The sequence below is a fragment of the Dermacentor andersoni genome, chromosome 11, assembly GCF_023375885.2.
Source record: "Dermacentor andersoni chromosome 11, qqDerAnde1_hic_scaffold, whole genome shotgun sequence".
NCBI classification, from domain to species: Eukaryota; Metazoa; Arthropoda; class Arachnida; order Ixodida; family Ixodidae; genus Dermacentor; species Dermacentor andersoni.
Genome location: NC_092824.1, coordinates 111,212,468 through 111,239,595, shown reverse-complemented (window position 1 = coordinate 111,239,595; position 27,128 = coordinate 111,212,468). Strand labels below are relative to the sequence as shown.

At 48.0% G+C, this 27,128-nt stretch overlaps 3 protein-coding genes across 4 annotated transcripts in view; 1 reads left to right on the top strand and 2 right to left on the bottom strand.

The window, feature by feature from the left end:
• The window catches only part of LOC126539617 (sushi, von Willebrand factor type A, EGF and pentraxin domain-containing protein 1-like), a 50,096-nt gene extending 37,672 nt beyond the window's left edge, over window positions 1-12,424 (bottom strand). Inside the window, exons 1-8 of the mRNA XM_072285239.1 lie at window positions 10,865-12,424; window positions 9,848-10,103; window positions 8,207-8,383; window positions 7,319-7,477; window positions 6,243-6,422; window positions 5,325-5,504; window positions 3,397-3,591; window positions 1,907-2,158 (exon numbers count right to left, since the gene is read on the bottom strand). Of these exons, the coding sequence (XP_072141340.1) occupies window positions 1,907-2,158; window positions 3,397-3,591; window positions 5,325-5,504; window positions 6,243-6,422; window positions 7,319-7,477; window positions 8,207-8,383; window positions 9,848-10,103; window positions 10,865-11,350 (1,885 nt within the window). The 5' untranslated portion in view covers window positions 11,351-12,424. The remainder of the gene's footprint in view (window positions 1-1,906; window positions 2,159-3,396; window positions 3,592-5,324; window positions 5,505-6,242; window positions 6,423-7,318; window positions 7,478-8,206; window positions 8,384-9,847; window positions 10,104-10,864) is intronic.
• Window positions 1-27,128, top strand: part of LOC126539497 (pancreatic triacylglycerol lipase-like) — an 80,081-nt gene that overhangs the window by 25,562 nt on the left and 27,391 nt on the right. The gene's annotated exons all lie outside the window — the stretch shown is intronic.
• LOC126539485 (uncharacterized) lies at window positions 16,927-23,213 on the bottom strand. Its single transcript, XM_050186348.3, has 5 exons — window positions 21,917-23,213; window positions 20,916-21,147; window positions 19,920-20,202; window positions 19,126-19,269; window positions 16,927-18,071 (listed from the first exon to the last, which is right to left on the bottom strand). The coding sequence occupies exons 1-5, from the start codon at window positions 22,698-22,700 to the stop codon at window positions 17,781-17,783; spliced, it is 1,734 nt and encodes a 577-aa protein (XP_050042305.1). The 5' UTR covers window positions 22,701-23,213; the 3' UTR covers window positions 16,927-17,780.

The window sequence follows — 27,128 nt, the reverse complement described above, 5'->3', positions numbered from 1 at the left end:
ACAGCTTGTAATGTAGGCTTCAGCCGCGAAACCACAAACGAAGCTTACATTGGACCTATTTTGTTTATGCATTGCTTCGAAAACGTTTGTCGTTGTCTCACTTCTGATAATTTGCGATTCGAAAATACTGAATAGTTCATTTTCTAATGTGAATAGTTAGAGTGTGATATTTCACCCGCATTGGAAGCTTCAAATATTCGCCCACCCCTAAATATAATTTAACATAGGTGTAGGTCGAGCGTGAAGTGTACAAAAGTATGCTTCAAACTGACAGTAAAGTTTAAAATATCGCGTAATGAAGTCAAAACACGACGTAGATTTCGCTCCTACTAGCGTAGCCCTGTACGGTGCAAGTTCGGAGGTATCGCAGTTGAATAATCTTGGAGTTTCAGTGCTATAAAAAAAAAAGGAACAACTGCTTAGGGCGCTTAACCCTGCGCAGTCCTTGTTTCATCGTGACATAGTTGCGGCAAGCCTGGTAGATGCGCAAAACATAACGTCAAGAGAACAGAAAAATAAAAGATAAAAAAAAATGCCCGGTAACAACTCCTGCCCCATTGTCCTCTTTTTTTTCGCAAGAGTTCGAAGTTGTGTCATCTGATTTTGATTCAACATGCATCGAACAGTGCAGACGATCGCACTCGACATACAAACAGGACAGGGGCCGCATTCACAAAGCTTTTTGTTCGTAGGTGTCCTTTTCCAATGGCTGGCTGCCTCCGGTAATAATATGCCCAACAGCAGGATTGGTTGAAATTTTGCCTTGCGCACAATTCTAGCGTAAGATAATTTCTTTTTGCGTGTGACTATGGGCACAGATGCGCAAGTTCATGCGTCCCGTTTATGTCTTCTATCCATCGTCTGGTGCTCTTCACTGTATGCGCGCTGTCTCGTAAATTTTTGCATGATGTTTTACGTTATTGGTGAACATTCTTGCCAAAGTAACAAATGCCGAATTCACAAAATTCTTCGTTCGTAAGTGATCTTCGCTAGTGGCTGGTCGCCTTCGTCTATAACGTGGCGAGATTGAGAATTGGCTGGAATTTTGTCTTACGAACATTTCTAGCGCACGAGCTCTTGGCGAATACGGACCCAGAAGCGGAAAAACTAAGTTGGCCAATTCTCCAGGCACCGCTGTTCATTTCAATTCACAATTCTCCGAATTGTTCAATTCAGCAGTACTTTATCCATCATTATGTAATACTTCTTTAATGATTTAATTAGAGTTAATCTCACTATTCATTTACGTACTATTCTTACTATTTAACATCTTTATTTTTTCGCCCGATTCTTGCCCTGTCCCCAAGTGGGTGCCGCCCAAGCGAGACAAAGGATTCACGGGAAAATGGGCACTCGAAGTTCTCAGCATTGGTCGAACAATAAAATTCTCAGCCCGGAACCAACGTTACGACAAGGGGACTTAATTGTATTCGTCAGGACAACAACGAAACCTTTGTCAGTTGCTAGCCTGACGAAGATAAGTAAGATTATCGAAACGTTGGCGCCAAGCTAGTGGCGTAGCCGGAAGTTTTTTTTTCTTTTTTTTTTTTTCGAGGAGGAGTACCCACTTCACCGCAGACGGGGAGAGGGAGGAACGAGAGAGGGGCTGGGAAAGCCGCGCAGTAACACGGAGCTTTTGGGAGAGGGTGGAGGGGACACGTGCCCGGTGTGCCACCTCCTAACTACGCCACTGCTCTAGGCTGAGAACGATCTTGTTCGGCGACTGATAACTAAGTCGACACGTGCCACAGTTGAGGATCTTCATGAAGATCATCATCGTCATCGACATCATCGCCGCAGAAGTTTCTTTCTTAAAGAAATCGGCAGGGGCCGACCAGCTAAGCAAAAGATGTCGGTGAACGCGAACGCCGAACCCTTGAGGACGGTTTCTGTCACTTTCACCCACCTGCTACCGTCACGGTAAAGTTGCAGAACGCCATGTTTCCCCACTCGTCTTCGGCCCAGTACGACACTTCGTGTTCTCCTATGGGGAACAAGTGTGGCGGCATCACAGATGGAGCCACGTTGAGGAAGACCGAAGCTCCGGTCTTGTCCACAGCTTCAAGCACCTCCCAGTCGACGATCGCTTCTCCGTAACCTGGTTCCGAGTTGACCACAATGTCACCTGGGCAGTTTCTGATGACAGGAGGCTCGGTACCTAACAAGAGGGAAGGTAGACCAGCTTCTTTTAAATCGAAATTGACTGCGTTCGGTGGCGTAATCTGCGATGCGCGATCAGAACTCTTTTCTTAGCACGTCTCAATTTTCTTGCGGATTAGCAGTTAACTGAAAAAGCCATGCAATGGACGATACCAGAGATGTGCTCCGTAATATTGTTCTTAAACTGAATGGGTCAAACTTAAACCGGACATGGTATTTTCAAGTCTTCTATTTTTTTCAATTGAAGGTGCGGTATTTCTAACTGCCTCCCCCCCCCCCCCCCCAAAGAAAAAGAAAGTACTGTCAGGCCTCACAAGGCTAAGTAACTTACTATGATAACATTTCTACGGGAAGTTTCGGTTTCACTTCTACTATGTTGTGACGTCAGGACGCAGTTTGTGGTCACGGGGGAGTAGGACATTGCGATGTTTGACACTCCGCTCCGGCTCGTCCGGTCGTCCGCTACGATGCTGCATACTGCTGCTACATACTGCGTGCGCTACATACTGCTACATACGCTGTTACAACAATAATCAGCATACGAGGCGACCGAGCGAGCCGTAGCGAGTGTCAGAACGTCGTATTGTCCTGCTCCCATGTGACCACGTGCTGCATCACAACGTCACAACGCGGTATCCTCAAGGGAAACGAAACTGAAAGTGACTGCACAAAACCTATTATAATAAATTACTTACAGCGCTCTTGGGCTTGTCAATATTTATTTAGGGTGTAGAGGTTTACGACACAAGCCAAGTGGGCCTCCATTTAATGCAAACAAAATGAATAGTTGAATATATTATGTCGGTACCCTTTTAAACTCTGGTTTCAGAACATAGAAATAACATGATCACTAGAGCTATAGAACAGATGAGTTGACGCTCAACCAAGCGTATACAGGGTGTTTCGCGTAACTGGAACCAATTATTTAAAAACAAGAGAGTGGTTAGCCCCGGCTGAATGAAACCAATACGTATGGTTTGACATCATGTGGCGCTCCTTAGAGTACTCCGTATATTCCGCTTAATCTGGGCACGCCCGAGCACGTGCCCCCACCTTTTTGAGAAGGTTCTATGCACCAGGGATACCTGGCATAAAACGGCCTGCGACGACGCCTGCGTAGCCCGCGGTGGCGTGTGTCATCGCGCCGTTTCAAAGCGGATGCTCGTTCATCATTGTCATCACAATCATCGGGACCAAAACTGGATACTTAAAGGCGCCACACGGCAGCATCCTTACCAGCGCAGACGGTCACGTCGTCGGGCTCGCTCCACGCTCCCGTGCCGAGGCAGTGGCGAGTGTCGGGGCCCGAAACGCGGAACCCGTCGGCACAGGTGACAGTGCAGTCCTCGCCGAACGACGACTTCGTCTCGCTGCAGTGGGACGGGCTCAAGGCCCCGTTAGCCGGTGCCACCAAGGGTGGGCAGGTGACGGCTGCGGCGCGTTGCAACGCAATCTCATTCTTCAGGTCACGTGCAGAATCGGAGTGAGAAAATTTGGTAAAACAGGGAAACAGCGCGATCAAAAGGTAATGGGCAAAGAGAACGACAGGACCAGTCGTCTTCCCAAAGTGAGTAACTGACATTCGTCTTCACTTCCCCGTGGCTTTTGGGTCAGCGTTAAAATAACCACATTATTGTCTTGAAAAGGACATGAAAGATAATTTGAAAGGACACGAAGGTCACAATGGACGCGAGAACGAAAGGCGTGGCGACACCACTTTGAAGTTGCCACATCATCTCAGCTTGGCGTCATAGGTTTTTACAGAGTAAATGTTATACAGCTGGCTGTTTGTCGGCAAAGGACTACGCTGCATTATAGAGAAACCGAAGACTCAAATTAGAAAGATTCGATGCTTTCCCTAGTGGCAAAACGGTCCATTTATGAGAAATTATACGTTGAAATCAATGAAACCACACTGGCGTACCACCTAGTCGTTCTCCGCAAAGTGAAGGCAAATATTGTTGTGAAAGAATACCAGTCCAAACCGATGTCGTGTTGTTTCTTAGTGTCCCTTTAAAGGTTACTCTTGATATGGTGCGCTATTCATTAAAGATAATAAAGATAATAAACATTTTTTGCATCCTGAAGGGTGCTGGTTTGGTGGTTTGTCTCATGGCTATTAAACACCTTTATCCTTAAAGGGTAAGGTCGAATAGTCGATGGAGACAAATGAGGTTTCCTTTCTTGACAACATTTAGCGGCAAGTAACGTGACGACACGAAAACTGGATGAAATAAACTTTTATAGCTTTTAACGACTTAAGGATAAGCAAGGCTGGGCATGCAGTAGCGAAGATACGTGTATCCTATATGCTTTCTTAAGATACGCTTTGGATATCTTGCATATGTATCATGATACGTTTGTCAAGACGGGTATCGGAATGTGTATTTTCGATATATCAACTGAGGCATCGTGTACCTGAGAACACAAGATACACCAATCGCAAAGTCCACGAAGGCGCTCGGAGTCACTGAAAGGTTATAACAAATAAAGGAAATTTAAGCTTATTCTAAGAGACGCCAATTTAACCTTAGTTCATATTTTTAGTAACAACGCGTGACAAGAAATATGAATGGATGGATGCTATGAGCGTCTCCTTTGGAACGGGGTGAGGGGTTGCGCCACCAAGCTCTTGTTGTTATATTGCCTAATGTCCTACCTATGGTAAAAAAATGGAAAAGAAGAAAAGGAAAAAAAGGAAACCCCACGAAGAATTCCCATCACCAAACTTTCTGAACCCCTATTGGAAACTTTGTGTTTGCGCGCCTCCATTGTTTGTCCGTTTGCCTACTTTTCTTCCACCAATCTTCCAATTGCCTTTTACTAATATCTACTGCGGACGTGTTTACTTTACCCCTGCTCTCGCTGAAACCAAGGGCTTCAAGGAGGCCAGAGGTGCCTAAATCGACCGCTGGGCAGACATCTTCACATTCTAACAAAACATGCTACATCGTCTCCCTAGCTTTACCGCAGCAAGAACGTACTTCTTCCTTGTTGTATCTCGCTCTATAAGTGCGTGTTCTAAGGCGTTTTCATCTCGCTTCGATAAGTAATGAGCTCCCCATCGAGTTATCATAAGTTGTTTCTTACTAGTTTCGTTTTTCCCCTCCTAAGTAGTTACTTAGTGAACAATGCACAGAGCAGTGCCTTCTGGTGGACCTTACGTCGGCAGAGCGCGGGCAGGCCGTCCCACAGGGCGATGGACAGGCAGGTCCGCTTGCGCGAGCCGATCAGCGCGTACCCCCTCTGGCACTCGAACTCGCACGTCGTGTCGAAGTCGAACGAGTCGCTGGAGCAGCTCATGGACCCGTGAAGGGGCGCTTCCAGCGGGGAACATTTCTTCTCTGCGAGCGAAACAGCCGATAAAGCCTCTATTGTGAAGATACGTCTCCATGCAACGTGAACGTGTTGTTCCCCAGGTGAATTTAAAGATAGGGAATGAACACTTTGTCATAGAAATCAAGAGCTTGACGATATCTCGTCTGGTCGGGAAGTAACGGCATAACACTTTCTCAACAAGACTGCTGCGTGAATGCCGTCGGCGATTTTAGTTCTTGACGTGCACTGGTTCAGCTGTAAAACAAGGTGAAAGACTTGTGCCATGGCATGGTGTGACATCGGTTTCATTTACTATATTATATTCAGCCCACACTTCTATCTGCCTCGGTGCGCTGGAATTTCGTAATTGATCAGCACAGGAACTCTGTTCTAACTAAATAATAAAAAACTCTAAGCTGAAGTGATCTTACCGAACGAAAGAGATTTAAAAGGACACTGTAGTTGCAGGGATGAAACAAATCTTTTTGGCAATAAATTCAGTTGGTGTATATGTTCGGCGTTTCTGTTGCTGTGCTGGCCTTACACGTTACCTTCATAACGCCGAGGAAAACATTGATAAACAAGCTTGATCTACTATTATTATGCTGATATGCCATTCACCGCATTTATCGCAACCACTTGTGAGTATGCACCTCCGTGCGAATGCGCAGCTGGCATCAAGAATTGGTCATGTAGTGCAGTCACAGTATAACGCTTATCGGCGTACTGCTAAAGCGACTGATGCGAGTTTACGAGGGACTCACTTTCACACTCGAGATCGCTACCAGACCAGGTGCCGTCGTGTTGACAGACGCGTATGCTGTTGCCGATGAGGCGGTAGCCGGCGTTGCAGCGGAATCCGCAGGCGGCGTTGAAAACGACCTCGCAGTCTGCATTCACCATGTACCCGTTGTCGGGGGGACTCAGCGGGTCGCAGCGGACCACTGCGTGTCGACAGCATACATGGCAATAAATTTTTGTGTTAAAAATTCTGTAAAAAATGGCGAGCCGTAGGTGACTGCAGTAGGTGTGACCCAGCCAGTACGTGAGCAGCCTTCAATCTATACTTCAATACGCTATCTCTACTTTGAGAAAAGTGAAATCTACTCTGTAATTCTTTCAAGTCGTGAGCGCACGCAGACAAGGATGGTTGGCGTCAGCACCGCGGGAACTTATCACTAATATACGAACGCATCCGTAAAAAGTTCGAGTACGTTTTACGATGACGTGGTCATCGATGACAACTGTCATCATTTTCAGCATCGGAATGGTCGGATTTATTTTTGACTCATTATTTTAGTGCTTAACTAAGTCGTTCGTTCATTGATTGATCAAGTGATCAATCGTTCGACCCACTGATTGACTGATTGACTGGTTTATTTGATATTATGAATTGAAATGTATGCAGGAATTTGACAAACCCGACCAACGATCTGAATCAAAGTTTGTGCAACATTGCGTTTTCTTCGAACGCGGCGTCATAATATGCATGACGCGGATAGAAGGTAGAAAGATAGCCGCGCACGCACGCACGCACACACACACACACACACACACACACACACACACACACACACACACACACACACACACACACACACACACACACACACACACACACACACACACACACACACACACACGCACGCACGCACGCACGCACGCACGCACGCACACACACACACACACACACACACACACACACACACACACATACACGCACGCACACGCACGAACGCACGAACGCACACGAGTACAAACAAGGTGAAGGTGACCGCTTATGCACTGTAGAGCGGCAGCAGGCGGCACTCCTAAATTCTCTCATGAAAAGACAACATGCCCTTGCAGGTGCCGCCGTCGGCGCTGTAGCCCCTCTTGCAGTGGCACTGGGCCACACTGGTGCTGCCCGGCGACGAGTTCTGGTGCGCGTGCGGGCACGGAACGCAGATGCTCGCGTCCCCGCTGGCTTCCACGGGCTGGTAGGTGCCCCGAGGACACGCTGTTCGTCGGAGCAAACGAAACAAGCGAGTTACGCGCGTACAACGCCCGATCGACGTATAGACGAGAAAATAAGTAAGTAACAATGAACGAAAGAAATGGCGACGTTGTGCGTTCTCAATACACTGTTCAACATTATCACTCGTAAACCGTTGTAAGCGGGCTACGTATAAGTGATACTTCAAAAGAAAGATGCCAACACGCGCAGCAGAACTGGCCACTTACGCACAGAGCTGCTTATGCGGTGACTAACAGAAATTGTGATGCGCTGAATAAGGGTAGGGGCGGGGAGGGGGGGGGGGGAGGGTGCAAGAAAGGATAGTGCATCTAGCTTCTGTAACGAAAATGATAAGCGTAACGTTAAAGAACAAAAAGACGGCGATACGGCTTAGAGAGTTGACAGGTGCAGCTGATATTATAATTGAGATGAAGAAATGAGGTGGGACAGGTCAGGTACTAAGATGTATTAGGTAGAGAGCTGATAGTCAATGCTCCGTTAAAGTGACAGCATGGATGCCAAGGGAAGGAAAATGTAGTCTCTTATAGAAGATGATGAGGTGGTAAGCTGAGGTGAGCGAGTTTGCAGATGTAGTGACGCTATCGACTGACGCGAGACCCAGATGGCTGGGATAAACGTTCGTGCTACAGCGGACATAATAATAGGCTGATGATGGTGATGGAATGAGGCATAACGTGAAACCCCGCCACCTAACTATCGCGGAACGCTTACGGTGACAGTCTCCCCTGAGTCCCGATCCGTAGTGCCCTTTGGGACAGAGGCAGGCGTACTGGCCCGACGATGTGCCACACGTGCAGAGCGCCTCGTGGTGACAGCATTGGTCGCCTTCCGGACACAGTCCCGCGCACTCGGTCGCGTTCACCAGCTGGTGCGGGCCCACGTGCATATCTGTGAGTTTGTGAGAAAGACAGGGAGCCGTTGGAGACCCCCTCCCCCCACGTTGGCTCCCGAAAACTCCCGGTCACATGACTTTGGCGCGCACCTTTGTTTGCTGCTAAAAACAAAGTGCCCGAAAAATCGATGCACCAATTTCTTTTTCGAGAACTTCGTGCTTTTGCGAGAAAATCGAAAGTTTTCTGGCATAAGTGACCATTGAGAGAACGCTCGAAAAAAAAGTGTTCATCTTGCGAGAAAACTGAAAGTTATCTCGCAAGAGCGTTCATACCTGTTAAAGCCTTCGGCGAGTGGCCCGAGTGTCATGTGCTCGAGCTGGGCCACCGACGACAAATCAGCTGTCTTTGACAGTATAGCATGTTCGCCTGTTTCAAGTTTCAAATTTACTTCGATTCAATTTACATTAATTCACACCCGCCGTTGTGACCTATAGTGGCTACGGCGTTGTGCTGCAAAGCACTAGATCGAGGGATCAAATACCAGCCATGGCGGCCGAAAAAAAAAAAAGAAATACGCCGGTGTACTGGGCATTGGGGTCCATGTTAACGAAACCTAGGTGGTCAAAATTAATCCGAGGTTCCTCACTACGGCGTGACTCGTAATCCGATCACGGTTTTCGCAAGTAAAACCCAAGAATGTAATTTTCTTACGCTCGCTCACATAAACATCTTCCGGGACCCAACAATATTAATTATACGCCGAGAAACGACGTCGACGCTCAATACAGGAACGGGTGCGTAAGAACTGCGCTCTAAACCAAAACCAATATAACTAAAAAGTATACAAGAATGTGAGCAGTACTGACAGTAACGAACAAGGCCAACAGGTTTATTTCAGTCTAAGGTTAATGAGTGAATCTTTAGATTTTTTAAAAAACAAGTGCAAGGAACGAAGGCATGTAGTATTAGAGTTCAGGTTCAACTCAATGTTCCTAATTACTCCAAGGTAAATCTACCGTAGTTAGTGCGCACTTTTAATAATGGAAACGGTGTCTAGTGCGTTCATTATTTAAAGGGTCCCTGAGCCACTTCTTATCGAGAAATGCATTTGAATTAAAAATAGACTATTTTAGGAATACTTTGCAGCAAAATGTACTTCAGTGCGTTCAGCATGTCCAAGTTCTTTCTAGAGTCGTTCTCATTATGACGAATACAATCGGTAAAGTAAGATTTTTCTTTTTACCATAAAGACAACATTAATAAATATAGAGAGGAGCACCTCCTTCGCAATCAAAGGTTGAAAGGTCGCCGTTTAAATTTCTTATAAGTGTCATATATCTTCTTCCCGATCGATTGGTGCATACACAATTGTGCTTGACAAAATACATCGACACACATGTCAAATCATGAGAGTAAGTGTGCAACGTGCTCTAGCCGCAATGTCCCACTTATCGCACGCAAGTGCCGTGAAGGCCTTTTTTATTATTATTTGTCATCCCTCAACGTGAAAGTCACGCACCTTCGTGAAGAGCCCTTCGAGCGAGTGCCTCGAACTCCTCGAAGCTGTCCAGTATGTAACAGTGCTCGTCGTATGGAGTCGAGGCCATGTCCTGCAGTTCCCGTACGTTTCCGTTGCGTATTCCGAACGTGTAGATCGTCACATCACCGTCGCGCAGCATCTTCGCGCATGGCCGAGGATCCCCTCCGTTCGAGTAACCGTCCGTCACCAGGAACACTGCTTTGACAGCGTCTTCGCGAGCAAACTTGAGAATGTCCTTCAAAAGACACGAAGGGTGAAAGAGCGCGTCTGTTGTTCCGGCACAGAATAGTGTCGCGCAAGAAAGCAATCACGGCTTCTGAACTTTGTTGAGCTTCTCATATTGTCAAGCTGTCCGAATAACCAGAGAAGTCTTGAGAGACGACTTCATTTCAGCTCGTACGCCGTACTTGGGCTGTAAGTGGAAGACCTAGAGCTGACTGTGATTGCCAAACTGCTTAATTGCTTTACCGATTCATTTCTCCTGACGTCATCGTTTCATTGCCGACCTGAGTACAGCTTTGTTGCGAACATTTGAAGTGGCATATCATATGTATGAACAAATAAATCAAACTCGATGGGCTGCCTTAGAATGTTGTGTGTAACGCACTATACACTAACTGGCGTCCAGAGTGTGAAGTAGTAAAGAAAACATCAGCAGTTCACACAGGAGAAACGAGTAAAGCAAGCCACGAGCTGCACTCTTTTTCAATTCTGCCACTCTTCTACATTTTACACTCTTCTGATATTCTGCGGTCTTTTTACTTTGGGAAAGACGTTGGCCTCACCAAATCCTAGGATACTGACTAGCTGACTATAGATAAGCTGACTAACCAACCAAGAACTTGATTTCCCTTCTTAATTTCTTATCATACGAGGAGAAATTCTTTACTCGCAAGGGGCAAATGCCCTACGCCAGCACAGTCGAATAGCAGACCTCCTTCAACGCGTGACATAAGTGACAGTACTGCGAATCGAAGCAATGTCGAGAGTGCTTACCATGGCTTCTTTCATGGCCCCAAGGGTGAAGGTTCCACCGCCAGAGTACCTCGCACCGGCCAGCTGCCTATTGTGCAGAGCACACTTGTGGTTCTCGGTCGACGGCGCCGTGATGTGGTCCACCTCGCGGACCACCTTCTTCTTCGAGCTGAAGGTCACAAGGGCCACGTGAGTCCTGTCGTGCGACACCGTGAAGTCGGCCAGCAGCTTTCTCACGAAGCGCAGCTCGTTGACGAAGTTTTCTGCGCCCACCGACGCCGAGCTATCGACGAGAAAGACCAGCTCCGCCCTCGGGGCACTTCGCAGCTTGGAGACGTGCCGCTTGAGTATAGCACCCAGTGCATTAAGGCGTTCACTTTTCGGAGTCGGTCCCGGATATCGAGTGCGGATTGAACGTCCTTCCACTCGGACACCATAGCGCTCGAGCGTCGGACACAAAGTCGTGAACAGAAGAACGAACAGCCACAGCCTCGTCAGAACTTTCATTCTATGTTCAGAACTGTCGTACCTCACTTGACATGGCTTTCAAATATGAATCCTTTCCTGCTCGATAAAGCTTAGCCTGCTAAGAAACATCGTCATATTATCCTCAAAAATGGATAGCAGAGGACAGTTCAGATAATTCCTAGTAATCTAATTGTAATAGATACCTAAGCGCTCAGCAAAATGCTCGCTGTCAAGTCAACCGCTTACTCAGGCCCATGTCATACGCACTGTTCATTGCCACGTGCCAATTGCAGAAGACTTTGCGACGGAACATAAAAGGCCTGAAGGAATTTCTCATGTACAGAAGCTTTCTTCAGGTGGATGCCATAGTACGTCGCCGCTGAAAAGGTTGTTTCCTACAGGGACGCGGATCTTTGAAATTGCATTAAAACGCCGCGAAAGAGTTCGGGCTATCTGGAAGCACAGAATGTCTCCTCTACAGTTCTTGGACTTTCAATCCGACGAGAGCTACTGTCTTCCCTGAAAGTTCATCGTTGTAGCACGCTGTGAATACTCCACACACCGACAACAGAAACTGCGATACCTAGAGAACCCAGACGGCGCCCACGTACAGGCAACTTACAATGTTCAGCTATTGAGGTGTGTCATCCGTTATGGCTTACCAGGCTGTCGAGCGCGTCCACTTCGGCAAGACACACTTACGCAGAAGATCAGTGCAAGTTGTGAAGTACTGTACGAGGACATCGACGAAGCACAACATTCATGCCAGTTATACCAACGGCACCGTCTCTGTATCGCTCAGCCGCACTCCGCAAGTCGCCCACAGCCCCTCCTAGACCATACCTGCGACTAAGCTCACGCGCAAAAGCCGAATCGGACACCTGCCAGTGATACTACCAGTACGAAGCGCGCATGGCGCATGCGCCAGATGCACCTGCCAAACGCTCGCGCATGCGAGTCGTCGCCTCGGAACCCGATCGGCGACCAGGTTGAGCAGCGCGCGTTCCGGCCGCGGCGCAGAGTTGTGAACGTCCCGTTCCCAGAGGGTTCGAAGTCTTCCGGTGGTCGTCGCAAAGCGGTGGGTGTGGGAAGCAGACGCTTCTTGGTTTCCTTGTTTATATAAACGAGGCGCCTGGTCAGCCCGGCGCCGCCGTTCTCGCCGGCGTCGCCGCCGAGTCATCCTTGGCGTCGCGTCTTCCTCCCGTCGACGGTGAAGGGAGGGCGCGACGGCTGGGAGAGGAAGAACCGGCGCCCGCCGATACGCGACGTGAAACGCAAGACGACGGCTTCTCGCCTCGCGCCGAAAGCCTCCTCCCGTCGGGGCGCTTTTATGCGTTGTTGTTCTTCGGCGCGCGTGCGCGTGTGTTTACGTTCCCGCGGCTATACTGCTTTCACACGCGGCCCCCGGGTTTTTCTTTACAACAGCGGGGACGTCTGCTGCTGCTGCTGCTCCTGTGGCTCGCGCGGGGCGCGCCGGAGCGGGAGCTGATCCAGTGGCTGGGCGACAAGTGGATGATGGTGACTGGGCTGAGTGGCGGCGAGACGGATAGGGAGGGGAAGGGAGGTTGAGAGAAGGGGAGAGAGAGAGAGTTGGTTTGTTTTTTGAGCACTAAAAGCGTCGTCGGAAGTGGGCCACTGGGCGACGGCGTTCACGTTGACTGGAGCAGGGCGCGTGGGAGCGTGATATAACTTGCGAGCCAATTCTGGTCAAGCGATCGGCTTTTTCGCCGCGGAGATGATCTCGTGGCGGAAAAAGAGCACAGACCACGAAAGAAACGCGCACTGTAGAATCTTTCTGTTGGCAGTTGAACGGTACAGCGGAAAAGCCTAAATATTCATCAGAAACGAACGTCATACCTAGAGGTTTGCCTTCTTCGAGGATCACGTATGGTTTTCTTTCCTAGCATTCTGCGAAATTAGGGTGGATGGCGAACTTACCGTACGCAAGAGGCACGTACGGCCCGTTAGTGTATTTCTACAGAACCTGTATACTCGCCGCACTTCGCCATGAGGAATACTTGCACGAGCGATTAATTGCTCCTCTCCCTCGAGAGCTTTCTGGCGCCCCGAGTTCCAAGGACGCCACACGGGGCAACCAGGATTCAGCAACACATGTTCCTAAAGACGTCGGTTCTTTTGTCAAAGGCTGTGTGTCTTCGTTGTTCACATGGACACATGAACCGAAACAGGCACAAAAGTGCTTGAACAGCAACATGCAGTACTCCGTGACCTTTTATTCACGTGTCTAGAATGTCTACGAGTCAGTGTTCAAGGCTTTATGTGAAGCCGAACGGAGCCACCTCGAGTTGTATCAAGGATTTATCGCTGACATGCAAAACATCACTGCGTCTTATTCCAGTCAACTTCGTCGAAAATTCCAAGAAAATGTTTCTTCCGAGGTCTTGCAGTTGAGCAAATAGAGTAAAACTTGGCGAGTTGGTTGACCTTCGTAGTAAAAGCGACGCAAAACGAACGGCAACGCAAGACAGAGCGTCCTGTGTGCCGTTCCTTTTGTGCTGCTTTTACTACACATCAAAACGGTAAGTTGGGCCAGTTGGTTGGGATTCATAGTAAGGTTCGTTACAGCGCACTACAAGACAAGTACACAAGAAGGTATAAAACGACGATACGGCGCTGCCTCAACGCAGTTGAGGCTCGCCTCGTCAATTCTAGCGGAACGCGAAAGCGTCTGCCAAAATCAATTTGCCGAAGTCCGCAAGTTGGAGGAAGTTTCGTGAATGGGTTAAAATATCGTCTATCTGAGAGTACAGCCACGAAGCTACAAAAGGAACCAATGCTGGGGCGCTATAACGTAAAACTATTAAAAACTTTTCTATTCCAATTCTGCAATCAGCTCTCCGCGATTGGTCAAAAACATTTTTGGACCACCCCCACTTCACCTGTCTGCCACGCGACGTCACGAAAACCGCGATAGCTTCCCATCTGATATGACGTGCGCACACTGATTATGCATGATTTGACCGAACAATAGAAAAATAGTTATTTCTGATTCGACGCCTTTTCGCCATTAGCACTCGGGCGTTGGTCAAAAGCTTTCGGGCTGCGCCCACTTCACCTGCCTGTCACTCGACGTCACAAAACCGCAAAAACTCACCGCGTTCAAGTGACGTGCATGCGTTAAAGATGCATTAATATGCCGAACAAAACTGAGTTTTCTTCTGAATAGCCGCCGACTGCCCCGTTCCGAAAGGAATAAAAAATGGCTGCAGCTGATCGCTCAGGCACTGGCTACTCGCACCTGCCGGAGAGCATAGGTTTATTTGCGTATATAATAAATTATAAACTTTTTGCATGGCCATGTAAGGTTTTCGAGCACTTTCGGCACGTTTACGGCCTCGTTCTTTGCTGAGGATCCGTTTTAGCGTCATTCTTAAGCTTCCGTTGCATGCCTCCGCGATTGTTGACCAGCCACCGCAAGCTAAGTAAGGGAAAGTAGACCAATCGCAGACGCCGGCACCAGCCTCTTTGTCCTGTTATCGATTTTCATTGCAGTGGCTCGGCCCCATCGAATACCTCTCCACTTGAGCGTGCTCTTCGCCTCTTGTCAGCCAATTAGATAAGACAAGCCCATCAGTGTAAGCAATGTTATTCGTTTTTCAAGCAAACAAAAGTGACCTCCTTTGAACGAGGAGCGCGTTTGATTGGTCTGTTCAGACAACCCTGCGGGTGACCGCCCGACGCTTGCGTCAGCGTTTACGCAAATTTGACGTCAGGAGATTGGACTAAATACATATTGGAATAGTTTTACGCTATAGGGCCCCTGGTTTCTCGATAAGCTTCGCAGTTGAAGAAAAATTCCTCTTGGTCCAGGGGCATCGAACCCGGAACAAACGCCCTTCCAGTGTGGTGGCTCCACTCTGAGCTAATTACGAGGCCAGCAGATCGCATGGTAAGGTCGAATTAATCGAGAGGTAGAAACCCATGGACACTTTATATGATAAATCAGTTCTGCAGAAGCCCGCGAGTTGGAGGAAAGTTCATGAAAGGAAAGAGAAATATCGGGTAGGCTGTATCGGTCACTAGTATGTACACAAATGACTTAACCAAATGCACAAGTTACATTTATTCACGCATTACAAAACATACATGCTTAACTTATGGTAGAGTTAGTGGTGCCCCTACGGTCTACTCTTGCAATCGCGCTCGCTCCATATTCGTAGTGGGCCCGCAGTAGTCAAAGGTGGTGGGCGCGAATCGGCATCCCTCCGTTCTTCTGTCCGTCTCTCTTCAGGCCATTTGTTCCCTACGTGTCGAACGCGGGGTTGCCACAGCCGAGCAACCGCCAAATTTCTGCAACGAACTGCACACTGCACGCTTGTCAGCCTTATAACACCTGATGAACACATTAGGTTAGAGGTTGATGGATTATGCCTACTATGACCAGAGTGAACTTTGAGTCTCTCTCAGACGCGACCACTTGCACTTGGATCGACAAATGTAATGCCGGGCTTATTTAGCTCCAACTGAGTCATGCAAGGCGTGACAATGGCGCCATCTGTGCGCGTAACTCGTGCATGATCGAGTGATGGCTTCTTTTCGCAACCACACCAAAATAACGCTCGTGGGTGGTGCGGTCTAAACAGTTTTAGTCTAGCGTAAAATGCTTGCGTTAGCGTCTATCGCACGCTTAACCTTTGCTTGACGCTGTTCGATAGAGTTTTAGTGCGTGAAAACAACGATGATCCGCAAAGCGCAAAACTTCACCGCGCCATCTAGGTGCGAATAGTCAAAGCTCAATATTACATGTTTTCGTTGTATGGAGTTCTAGCGACTCCTCTGCTGACCGAAATAAAAGAAGTTTAACGTAAAAATTGTCAGCCATTGTGGCCGATCCCCGTCGCGGAATTGCCGTTATTCGAGGCCAGAACAACAAAATTGTAATACACCGTTGTAGCCTTGTTTTTCTCTCAGGGTGATGAAAATTTTCCCCTTTTATGTCTGCATCTTCATGACAGCATCCTTGGAGCTAATTTGTAGCTGTTGCCGAACTAGCTACGAACTCGGTACGCCGAGAAAGCAGCTCAAGGCCCTAGCAGAATTCTAGACTCCTGTAGATCGGCAACGGTAAGAGCAACCAGCGAGCAGGGAACGCTTGGCACTTTGTATATCGTCACTGTTTCACGGTTAAGCAGTGTTACAATATGCCTGGCTGCAGAAAAAAAAATGCGTCATGCTCGTACGTTGCGAAAATGATGTTTTAGAGACCATTTCGTAGGCTTTAATAGAGCAATGGTCATTGCAAACGTGATACAAGTGTAACCACTACGCCCGGTGATGGTCTTGTTTCAGGGAGCATACCAAAAGGTATACAGCGTTGCTTTATTGACCCACCACGCAAGAAAATGTTTAGGGCGTGCCGAAATCGGAGTTACTATCGCGTAATTTTATTTGCTGCAAGAACTAATCAGAATTAACTACGAAATGCGCACAGCTGTAAGTATACGTATGCGAATTCTCGCTGAAGAAAGGAACGGTGGAAAGAGAACCCAGCGCATAGGCGAGGCAAAGTAAACGATGAATGGTCAAGGCATGCGAAGGGCCGAAGGTGTAGCACTTCCGTTAAAGCTTATAATAAAAATACCAAATACGCAATCTGTAAAGCACTGACTCGTTTATCGCATATAGACAAATACAATTCCCGTCGAGGTACCCGTATATCCACGATGGCAACAGATGGCAACAGATGCACGCTAAAAACCTAAAAGAATGCAAACACAAAATGCGCTCACAGGTATCGCACCTGCTCAGTATAGCGAAGACAATTGCTGGTACGTCATAATCCTTTTAAACATCGTCTATACACAACATATCTACACGACAACGAAGTGTGCGGCGCTGCGCAGCCCACGGAATACCAACCGTAGTACACTTGACCGAAGGGTGCGGGCTCGCTGCCCTGTGCTTTTCGAAACACCTTCACTGAACTTCCTGGTCATTGTCAGCTTCTGCTGCTGCAGAGATCATAACAAGGCGTTACCCAGAGCCCAGCCTTGTTGCAACAACGTCTCGCAAGGCGCATCTACAGCTAACTACAAGGGTCACCGATAACGTCTGCTTTGGCCAGTGACCTTGTCAAAGCAATTACCACGCATTAATGACCCTGTAGATTCTAGCAACGTCTCGTGGGACTTGTGACAATCCAGTGAACTGTGCGGTACATCTGCAGTTCATCGTCACCAACAGATTGTGCTCCTCCAGACGCCGCAAAAAAGAACGCAACGTGGTTGTACAGTTCTCTGGCATAGCTTGTATATTAACAGTATACTTCATTGACACTAACGAACACTTCCAGCGTCTAACAGACATCAACGCGCACTAACGTAGTGACCGGGACCGAACCAAGTTGCCGAGATTGTTCTTGCGTATGAGCCCACGTAAATGGTCTGCCTTCTGTAATACCGTGCGCGTGGACCTCTCGACTTTGCCGTGGCTGCAGCTGTAGCGCCCGTTAGTTGGCCGACGGCTCGGTCTGCTCCTGGGCGGCGCGAATGTCGTAGGCTCGCTCGTAGAACTTCTCGTAGATGCGGCGAATGATGAGTATCTCGTCGATGAGCGCCTGCGTGACCATCTGCACGAAGGCGAGCACGATGACGAAGACGAGGCAGAGTCCCGTGATGATGGTGACGTTCTCGCGCACGTATCGGTGCGCCGAGTCGAGGCAGTTGCCCGTGTACACCTGGAACCAGGCGTCGTAGTCGGTCATGTTGAGGACGTTGCGGCCGCACGAGAGGCTCACCACCTGCGTCGCCGCATCGCGATGCACCTGTGATTGTTGTACGATTGGGCGCGGACAGATATTTTCAACGCGAGTCACGGATCGTTCTTGAGTAATTAACCGGCTCCGATGATTCGCGCAAATATAACACTTCAGATCAAGAAGAGTAGAGCGTGTTTAGCGTTTGCGTGTTGTGTCACCAGACCCTCAACAACGCACACTTGTTATAACCTTTTCCGCGCTACCATAGCGAAGCATGGCGCACAAGAACTCCTAAAGCGGTGCCCATGTGATGCTTTCCGTATTGTGATGCATGCCGTATCTCGCAGCGCTCATCTGTCTGCGCTGGACCGTCGCTGATGCTAGAAGCGCGTGACAACGGACTGTATGTGTCAGGCTCCTATCGCAGTGAAGTGCTTGCATCACAATTAAGGGCATCGAATATAACGTGGCGGGAGCGTCCAGTTTCGTAATCGGAGCAGAGGAACATATATTTTTGTAGGCAAACATCTCCTGCACGTTCCCACGCAATACTGCCACTGCATATGCAACAGTGACCTTTAAAGGAGTAATTTAAATTATCTAAATTCAATTATTTACGGACTGCGATGGCCTCCAACCCATATAGCACGTCCACCACACTGCCAATGTTCAATAGTGAGGAAATAATACTCGCAACCGTTAAATCTTTTAAAAACTTTCTTACCACACAGAAAGAAAAGATCATCCGATATGACTTGCGAAATCGAATTTACAGAGATATGATTCCCTTGTAGAAACCGCTGCGGTGTCACTTGTAGAAACCATGTTTTCAAGTTCAATACAACCTGTAAATTTTTTACCGAGAACGGTTACAATGAGAGGCAACGAAAATGCCAATGTACAAAGCCTTAGTGTGCACCCTTTCATTGTTTTCACCACCATTATATTGTAAGAATGCGCCATGCTTGTAATATATGGCGCGCCGCTGAACACATGTTTGCCGTTAGAGGGTTCTCAAAAAAGATACTAATATGTAGGAGGCCGTAAAAGATCTCTGTGAAATGGCCGAACACGTGACGGATAGAAATGCACGAACCTGTTCGGTACTGTTGCGCTTGCAGCACGAATAAGGAACGGAACAGCGCTCACTGCTCGGGTTGGCGCGGGAGCAGTTGAAGTACATGTTGGCGTTCCAGTCCCTGAAGTTCCTCCTCGAGATGCCGCAGCACTGCATCCGCTCCTGCAATCGCCCAGTCGCAGTTTGCGGTTCGCCTGACAAGCAATGGCAGCGCAGACGAAGTGCGATTTGCACGTTTTTAAAAGCGGATTTATCTACATCCGATTGAACTTCACAGCCGACTATATTGTATAGATACCCGTATTCCAGAGGTGCAGCATGGTGCCAGTTCATGAATGGTAAGACTATTATACTGACTCTAAAACGAAGGCTCAGTACTCACTCAACTGGGTGTAACACATTCATGGCGTATTTTCAACAGTGATTTCACTCCCGATTTTCTTTAGCACAATGCAAGTCGTTCGTTATTCACTTATACTCCTTCTTTTTGACGAAGCCATCCGGTCTGCTTGTGCAATATTAAATTACAGGGTAACTAAATAATCTGATGGTGGTTTCTCAACAGGTAAAAGCATGCCAAAAACGATGGTGGGCTGCCTTGCGAAGGTTGGTCGTCTCACGGCTTTTTACGGCAGGCATGCATGCACCTACATATATATCTGTTTGATTTTCTCTTCTCTGGCCCACTTTGGAAAGCGTTGCAGCGTTCACTTAGACGAGCATGACGAGTTGCATGTGGTAGCAGACCCCACTCTTCCTTCCCTCTCCTTCTTCCCCTAGTGTGTGCCACCCCTCCAACGTGCGCAGCACACCTGTATGCTGTCCATGAGCCTCTGGAAGTCCGGCGAGTCCCGGTAGTGGACGATTAGCTCCATGGAGAAAGTCTCGGAGAGAAGCTTCTTGATCTGCGACGGCAGGAAGAAGACGATGAGGCCTACGACCAGGTTGATGAGCAGCAGCGCAGTGATGAACGACGAGTAGATATTCAGCAGGCAGGTGTTCTCGCGCAGCGCGCCGACGCAGCCGCAGAACGACAACGACATGGTCACCATGCCGAACAGCATCACCGATATCTCCATCTTGATCACGAACATGCTGTCGTGAGAAAGCAAGGAGAGAAATACGCACCGTGACTGCTCGGTTTTCAAAGTAGGCAGGACAATAGCGATCTAGGCTGACGGGGTGATTAGGGGGAGGGAGAAATGAGACACGTGATGATATTTAATTTAAGTAAGCAGCAAGTCAAGTGATAGGGAAGGAGGAGATGAGCACACGATACGAGAACTTGTGCTTAAGCACCCGTGAAGAAGTCTCGCTTTTATTTCTGCTTTTGGTCTCATAATGGGATCGGAACTGGATATGAAGCCGAATTTCATTCGGCTGAATTGGATTTGGCAATGAATTTGATTGTCGCTGGATAGGAAGACGTGAAACGCTCTCTGGAAAACGACAGTGTGCTTGAGACTGAGCGGTCGTGGCATAGGAACACGCCTTCCCGCAATCGTGGCTTTGACTGAAGGCATCCTTATCTTGCACTTCAGTGGGAAACGGTTTGCGAAATAGAGACGAGCACAGACGTGCGCTTCATAATATGTGTTTTCTGAATAAATATTCAGTCATAAGCCAGCGGTCGCATTTTCATTTGCCTTCACTGTGCGTTTGTTTTGCTCACGCTGTTCTAGGAAAATTATTCATTACCAACAAACTCCAATTTAACGTGCTTCTCACTAATATTAGCAGAAGCACTTGTACCTGAAGCAAGCACTTTCAATTGGGCAGTATTTTCTCTTGGAGAACTGCACACGTACCTGTAGATGTTGTAGGAAGTCGAATGCGACGGGATATCCGACTTGGTCCAGGTGTCCACGTAGGCGTACGCTCCGACCAGCAGTAGTGTCACACCCATGAACCAGATGAGGAGGTTCATGATGAGCAGCGGGTAGCGCACGTACGGGTTCACGTCCAACATGACCGTCGCTTCCGTAGTGGCCCCGCCGCCCGCTTCAGTAGTCGCGGCCATGGATTTGCGGCCGACACCCCCTGCAGCATAGCACCACGCTTTGAACTTTCCGAACGCATTCGGCTGGAATGTTGAATATCGTCGTTGGCGGATCGCGATTGTGGCATAACCCAAGTAATCGGTGATATACACCATGGAATGGATGCGGGATGGAACTATGACCTTAACTACGGCGCGTACCCATTGCAGTACATAGGCTAGAAATCGGGCCGTAGAAGCAAACACAAATACCGCAATGTAATCAACAAAGGAAGTCGCTAGAGCCAACGTTTAGACATGGGGACTTGTCATCGTCAGCGCAACAATGTAGTTTTTGCTCAGAAACTTCCTTTGTTCAACCACTGTTAAGCGTTTCGTCTCCATCTTCCTGTGTACCATCAGTCTTGTTTGTTTGAATAAAAATGTAAAGTACTACAAGTTAAAATAAGCCAACATTGATGCCAGTAAGACAAGGATTACGTGTTAATTACTAGCTAACTATAATCTACCGAAGAATGGTTAAGAATGAAGAGAGAGCCACAATAAATATTCGCAAAACTTGAAATGAAGAGAAAAGGATTGATACAGCGTGAAGTTCTTAGCGAGTGATATTTCATATACGTCGTTCGTTTGCTGAATGTGTCATCACGAGCGCTATGTTGCCATTGTCATTGTTGTGATCACTATAATGATGCTATAATAATGGTGATCACATGGCGGTGTCCGGTCGCTACAGACACCGAGTGAAGCCTTTAAACAGAGATTCGCGTACGTAATCTTGTATGTACTAAACATCCTCAGGGGCCTCACCAGTAGCCGTGCTCTCGAAGCGCTTGCGATCAGCCTTCTGGGCGCCTCTCACCGCCGCTACCTTGGCACTGGCCACCACGCCCTCTGGTGGCGACGTGTACTCTGCGGAGGCGAAAGGAAGCTCCGGGTCGTTACTGTGGGCCAGCCAGAAGTCGTTGGGAGCGTCCGTTCCCGTGTCGACTGCGGCATTCCGATGCGCTGGCTGTACGGCTGTGGTGAGAGTGCAGGACTGCGTCGCCGCGTCTACAAGGACGGGAGCACGCTCTTCTTGAAGCTGTGTCAGAGGTGGCGTATCGGTCTGTACACTGTCCACCGTCTGCTGCTTTTCCCGCTTCGGTTTTTGCGTCTCGGGCTTCGCGTCTGCCTTAGTCTCTGGTGCCAACGCCGGTGGCACCGGCTTGTCCACTGGATCTATCAGAGGCTGCGTCACCTCATTGATCGCCGTCTGAGTATGAGCACGCTTGCTCGGTGGCGCCGCCTTTGGTGGCTCCTCTTTGACTGGTTGGACCTTCGGTTGCGCTTGTGGCTGCGTCTCGATATATTCAACCATCGGTGTAGCTTCTTTCTTCTTTGGTACCGGGGCCACACCGACGGCGACCTGGCCACTGGGCTGCGCTGACGCTTGCTCTCCGACCTGCTTCGACTGAGCCATATTGACAGGTGCGGTGGCTGGTTGGCTGGCTCGCCCTTCGATGGTCGCCTCGCCCGGATTGCAGGACTTTGGCGAGCTCTCCGATGACACGGTTCCACCTCCTGTGGATGTCGACGTTGACATCGATGACATCACAGCCTGGCCCAGCAATGAAGTACTGACGCCTCTTTGACCGGCTTGAGCTTCGTGCGCGGCTTTGCTTTGATGCGTTAACGACGCGGGACCGGTGGAGATGCTGTGAGTCTTGCCGCGTCTATGTTGTGCCTGGAATTGAAAGAAACGACTACTTGTGATCTGTTATACGAGATGCGAAATCTGAAGACGTTTATCTACGTTGAACAGCGATTGTGTTGAACATCTGCACATCACTCGATTCATGGTATCACAGTGAAAGTAGATGCGACTCAAGGTCAGCGCTGTATTGCCGGCATTCGTGCAACGTATATATAGCGGTACGGTGCCGCCAACCATGAACCTCTGCCCTTTCCATTTACCTAGCCATATTGTCGACTCAGTTAAATGTTCACGTTTACGAAAAGCAAATCGTACGTTAAACCTACGGCATGTATTATAGAAAGTGCTAAAGCTCAATTGGTGACACAAAGTGATACCAATGTTAAGAGATCTCGATCATAAGCTTTTTACTTACACGTATGTGTTTTTTACCAGCTTTTATTTGGCATCGCCTGATGACAACAGTGCATAAATAAACTCATAATAGATTTGTGTTGATTAAACGGAACTAAAGTCGGGTCTTACGCGAGTGGCATCATATATATCCCAGTGGCAGAGCACGCACTTTTCACCTGCTGTAGAGCCACAAGAATATCGAGGCTTCTCGCCACCTAAGATATCTCTCAGTACCTTCGAACAATGATTAAGTTAAATTATGCGGTTTTGACGTGCTAAAACTGCACAGTAGGTTATGAGGCTCCGGCTTAGTTTTGACCACATATATAAAACCAATAGGGTGTCACAAACGTACCGTACCACGGGTAACACCATCGACAACGACCAACTTATTTCCCTACGAGAACAGTCTGATTCATTCTAAAGGAAAAAAATGAAAGCACACACATTTAAATTACGCGAAGCTTGTTTTTGAGTTAGCGAGGCAGTAACAGTATCAGATGAAACGAGTACAGCCGAAATGAGGACGAAGGTGATGATGACGTACGTCGAGAGAAAATGTTGGGAGCTGTATGCACAGAGAAGCACGACACATATCCGAGTACATTTACGTCTGCTATGCCATTTGTGCCACAGTGGCACATGTCTATACTCTGGAGGATTGGGCAGGAATGGGCGCATAACCAGTGGCACGCACTCAGTTACCGAAGTTGTCTACTCAGCAAGGCAGCAGCATCCAGTAGTCAGCTCCCGCATAGGGCGGGGAAGCAACGAAACCTTCACTGAGATGACGCGAGTAGGCAAGGAAACGCTATCTATTGACACGACAGTGGTTGAGGGCAAACTGAAGGTATGATACGGTACGTTTCTGCTATTTCTCAAAAATAAACATGCAAATTTGTCAAGCAGACAACTTACACAGGACGTGCAGAAGCAGAGCCGCATTAAAGCACCGTGGGGTCTAGGTGACACTACGGAAGCGGTTGCACGTCAACACTGTGTGTCCGGCGCGGTAGCGTCGCGGTTATGGCATTGTTCGAGGTCAAGGGTTCAATTCCGACAGCGGCGGCCGCATTTCGACAGGAGTGAAATACAACAACGCTACTGCACGTAGACTTAGGTGCACGTTAAAGAACACCAGGGTGTGGAAATCAATCCGGAGTCTGCCACTATACGGCGTGCCTCATAATCCGATTGTGGTTTTGGCACGTACAGCCCCACAGTTCAATTAATGTTAAGTACGTCCACGTTGTGATGTACCATGTGAGACAATTATATTGTTAAACCCTCTCAGAGATAATTAACTATAGCGCACAACAACGCATGAAGCAAACACGTCTCCCTGTGTGTTCTGTGTACTACGCAAACAGCAGTGGTGCACGCAAGGTAACCTTTAACATCAATTCACCACTCTCGTATTGCACTAAACGCTGAAGAAATGAAACATTCACCGTCAAAATAACAGCTAATTATCCTCAGTCAATGGAAACAGCACAGAAAGCTTCGCTTACATCGATTCCCACAGTGCGTGGGGAACGCAAATTTTATTCCTTGTTTTACCAGTATTTTTGCTAGAGATCTGTAAGAAAAGAGTTACATAACTTCTGTCACCAAGTGTGTACTTGACTCGAAATCACTGGCGATTGGGCTTTCTCTCTAGCTTGGCATCACGGAGCATTCTTAAAGTACCGCTTCGCCGAAGTAAATGAGGTTCTTATGTATGGCTGCAAAATCAGCATGCCCAAAAGACTGCAGCGAATGACTTTCTCAGTTCTCGACCAATATTTCACCAACTAAATGAGCCGGGCAATAGCGCTCAGCGCGTTCTGGTGACGAACTATTGATGCCTGCATCGAAAGGCCTGGGGCAGACGTGCGGGTATGTCTCCTGCAGTCCAAACTGAACAGAAGAATGCTACATGCACTCAAGCCAGTTTCTTGAAAGACCACGCCAGATGTTCGGCGCGCAACCTGTTCTTCAATCACGAACTCTGGCAGCTCGTCCCGACTGACTACCTTATTCCAGGTGACCTCTTTCCGGAAGCTGTTGTCAGTGCACTAGGACACTGAATTCAATAAACTTCAAAGAATGATATATTAAGCTGTTGGTAACAACAAAGCAAAACCGTTAAAGAACCTGCTATTACGTTAAGTCTATTGTGTAGTAGGCTGGCGACACTTGCAATATGCTTATGACATGCCGGTCGAGCAGGTGGAATAATGGCCAAAGAATGTTAACATGTGCACGAAATCCCCCTTCTCTATGAGAGCTACAGTAACAAGGGTGCGAAGTTTAGTAAGATCGCTGTACGGTTATAGGGGCTGGATTAATTGCCGTGCATTTGACGGCCTGGATCCTTTCGATGGACTTGGCGAAGGAACAAGATGGCCGGCGTGCGGGACCTTGATGCTCGCTCACGCATAAAGTGCTCGCTCACGCAAAGACATTGCTCAAACTAAGACAAAGAAAAATACGAAGAGACGCGTAACTGAACATTACAAGAGTGGGTGCTTCATCCCAAGCAGGTGCTCTTTTTTTTTGTGGTACGTGTTCTGCTCCGCCATTTTGTGCCTTTCGCGCCCATATATTTAAGAATGCAGTACCAACAAACCTATGCAAATTGACGGAAGGACATGGCGCCCCGCCCCACTCTCCCCTTCCCTTAGGCATGCCGTGACTTCTGACTAGAGCACTGCACGGGCAGGGATTTCAGACCCGGGCCTGGCCCGGCCCGAGCCCGAAAGTACCATGCGTCGGACCGCTCGAGCCCGGCCCGGTGATTTTAAACCTGGCCCGTACTCTGCCCAGGCCCGAAAGATTCCGGCCTGGCCCGACCCGGTTGTGTTCGACCCATTAACTCTTGTGCCTATACGAAGATAGGTCGAGTTCTCGGTTATTGTGAAGATATTCTCATGTTATCAACTGTGCCGGGCGGCCTTCGAGCTGCATCAAGGCAGCTTTTTGCCTTGCGCCCCCTCTTGCTGGCTAACTGTGAGAGCAATAAACATTTCATTTCATTGCTAGCTGAACACGCACAAATTATTATTCGAATATTTGGCATGAAAACACATACGATGGCGCGTTAGGAAATTATGGAGGGATCAGGCTCGCAACAGCCGCCGGGAGCGGCACAACGCCTGCTTATGTTTAGGGAGGAAGATGTAGAGAAGTGCATCCATTGGTCAACATGCTCGTGCTTTAAGTGTGATATGAAAGGCTGTACTACATTTTTTATATAGTTGTGCGGCAATTCACTATAGCGATAGCATAGGTGAACACTCCCCATATACACCACCAGCCATTTCACTTCACTTTTGAATCTCTTGTAATCATTCGGATGTACAGTGATTGAACTCGAGGCAATAAATTTGGCGCGAATGTAAATTTATATACGCTGGCCTATTGGCTTTAAGGAATACTATAATACACGGGCACCAGACGCTTTCTTCATTAAACAAATTGGTGATCCGCTAAGCTAACACTCACGTACAATCATATTTTCATACGGAACATGCCATTTTTATTGATTTATTCGGCTTCATTATGATAGTGGCAGCTTTTCAGTCGACAAGTTAAGCGTCCTTGTTTCGCAATATATGCAAATTTGGACTCTGTCTACTTTTGTTTCAGTAGAGTGCATGTACAACGTAGGCAACGTAGATTTCCCCCCGTCAGATTCCAATGTGATCTGTTTGTTCAATTAAATTCGCAGGAAACTCACCTACTGCTAGAAAAACACGTACAGGACTGTGAACACGAGGGTTGAGCCACTTATTGTGCGAAAATAGCATTCAAAACAAAAATTCACTGAGACAATAACATTTTCTGCATTGTTTCCTTTTTCCGATTCCTCTCACCATTGTTAAGAAATTTTTCAGCATCCGCGTAAGCTTAAAGTATTTATCTAAGAACATTGGACACTCGAAAGTC

Coding starts and splice junctions, on each gene's coding strand:
- LOC126539485 (XM_050186348.3), bottom strand. CDS start 22,700: ATGTCATCGATGTCAACGTCGACATCCACAGGAGGTGGAACCGTGTCA. Junction 20,203..20,915: donor ACTTCCTACAACATCTACAG/GTACGTGTGCAG, acceptor TTCTCACGACAG/CATGTTCGTGATCAAGATGG. Junction 18,072..19,125: donor AGCGCAACAGTACCGAACAG/GTTCGTGCATTT, acceptor GCGGCGACGCAG/GTGGTGAGCCTCTCGTGCGG.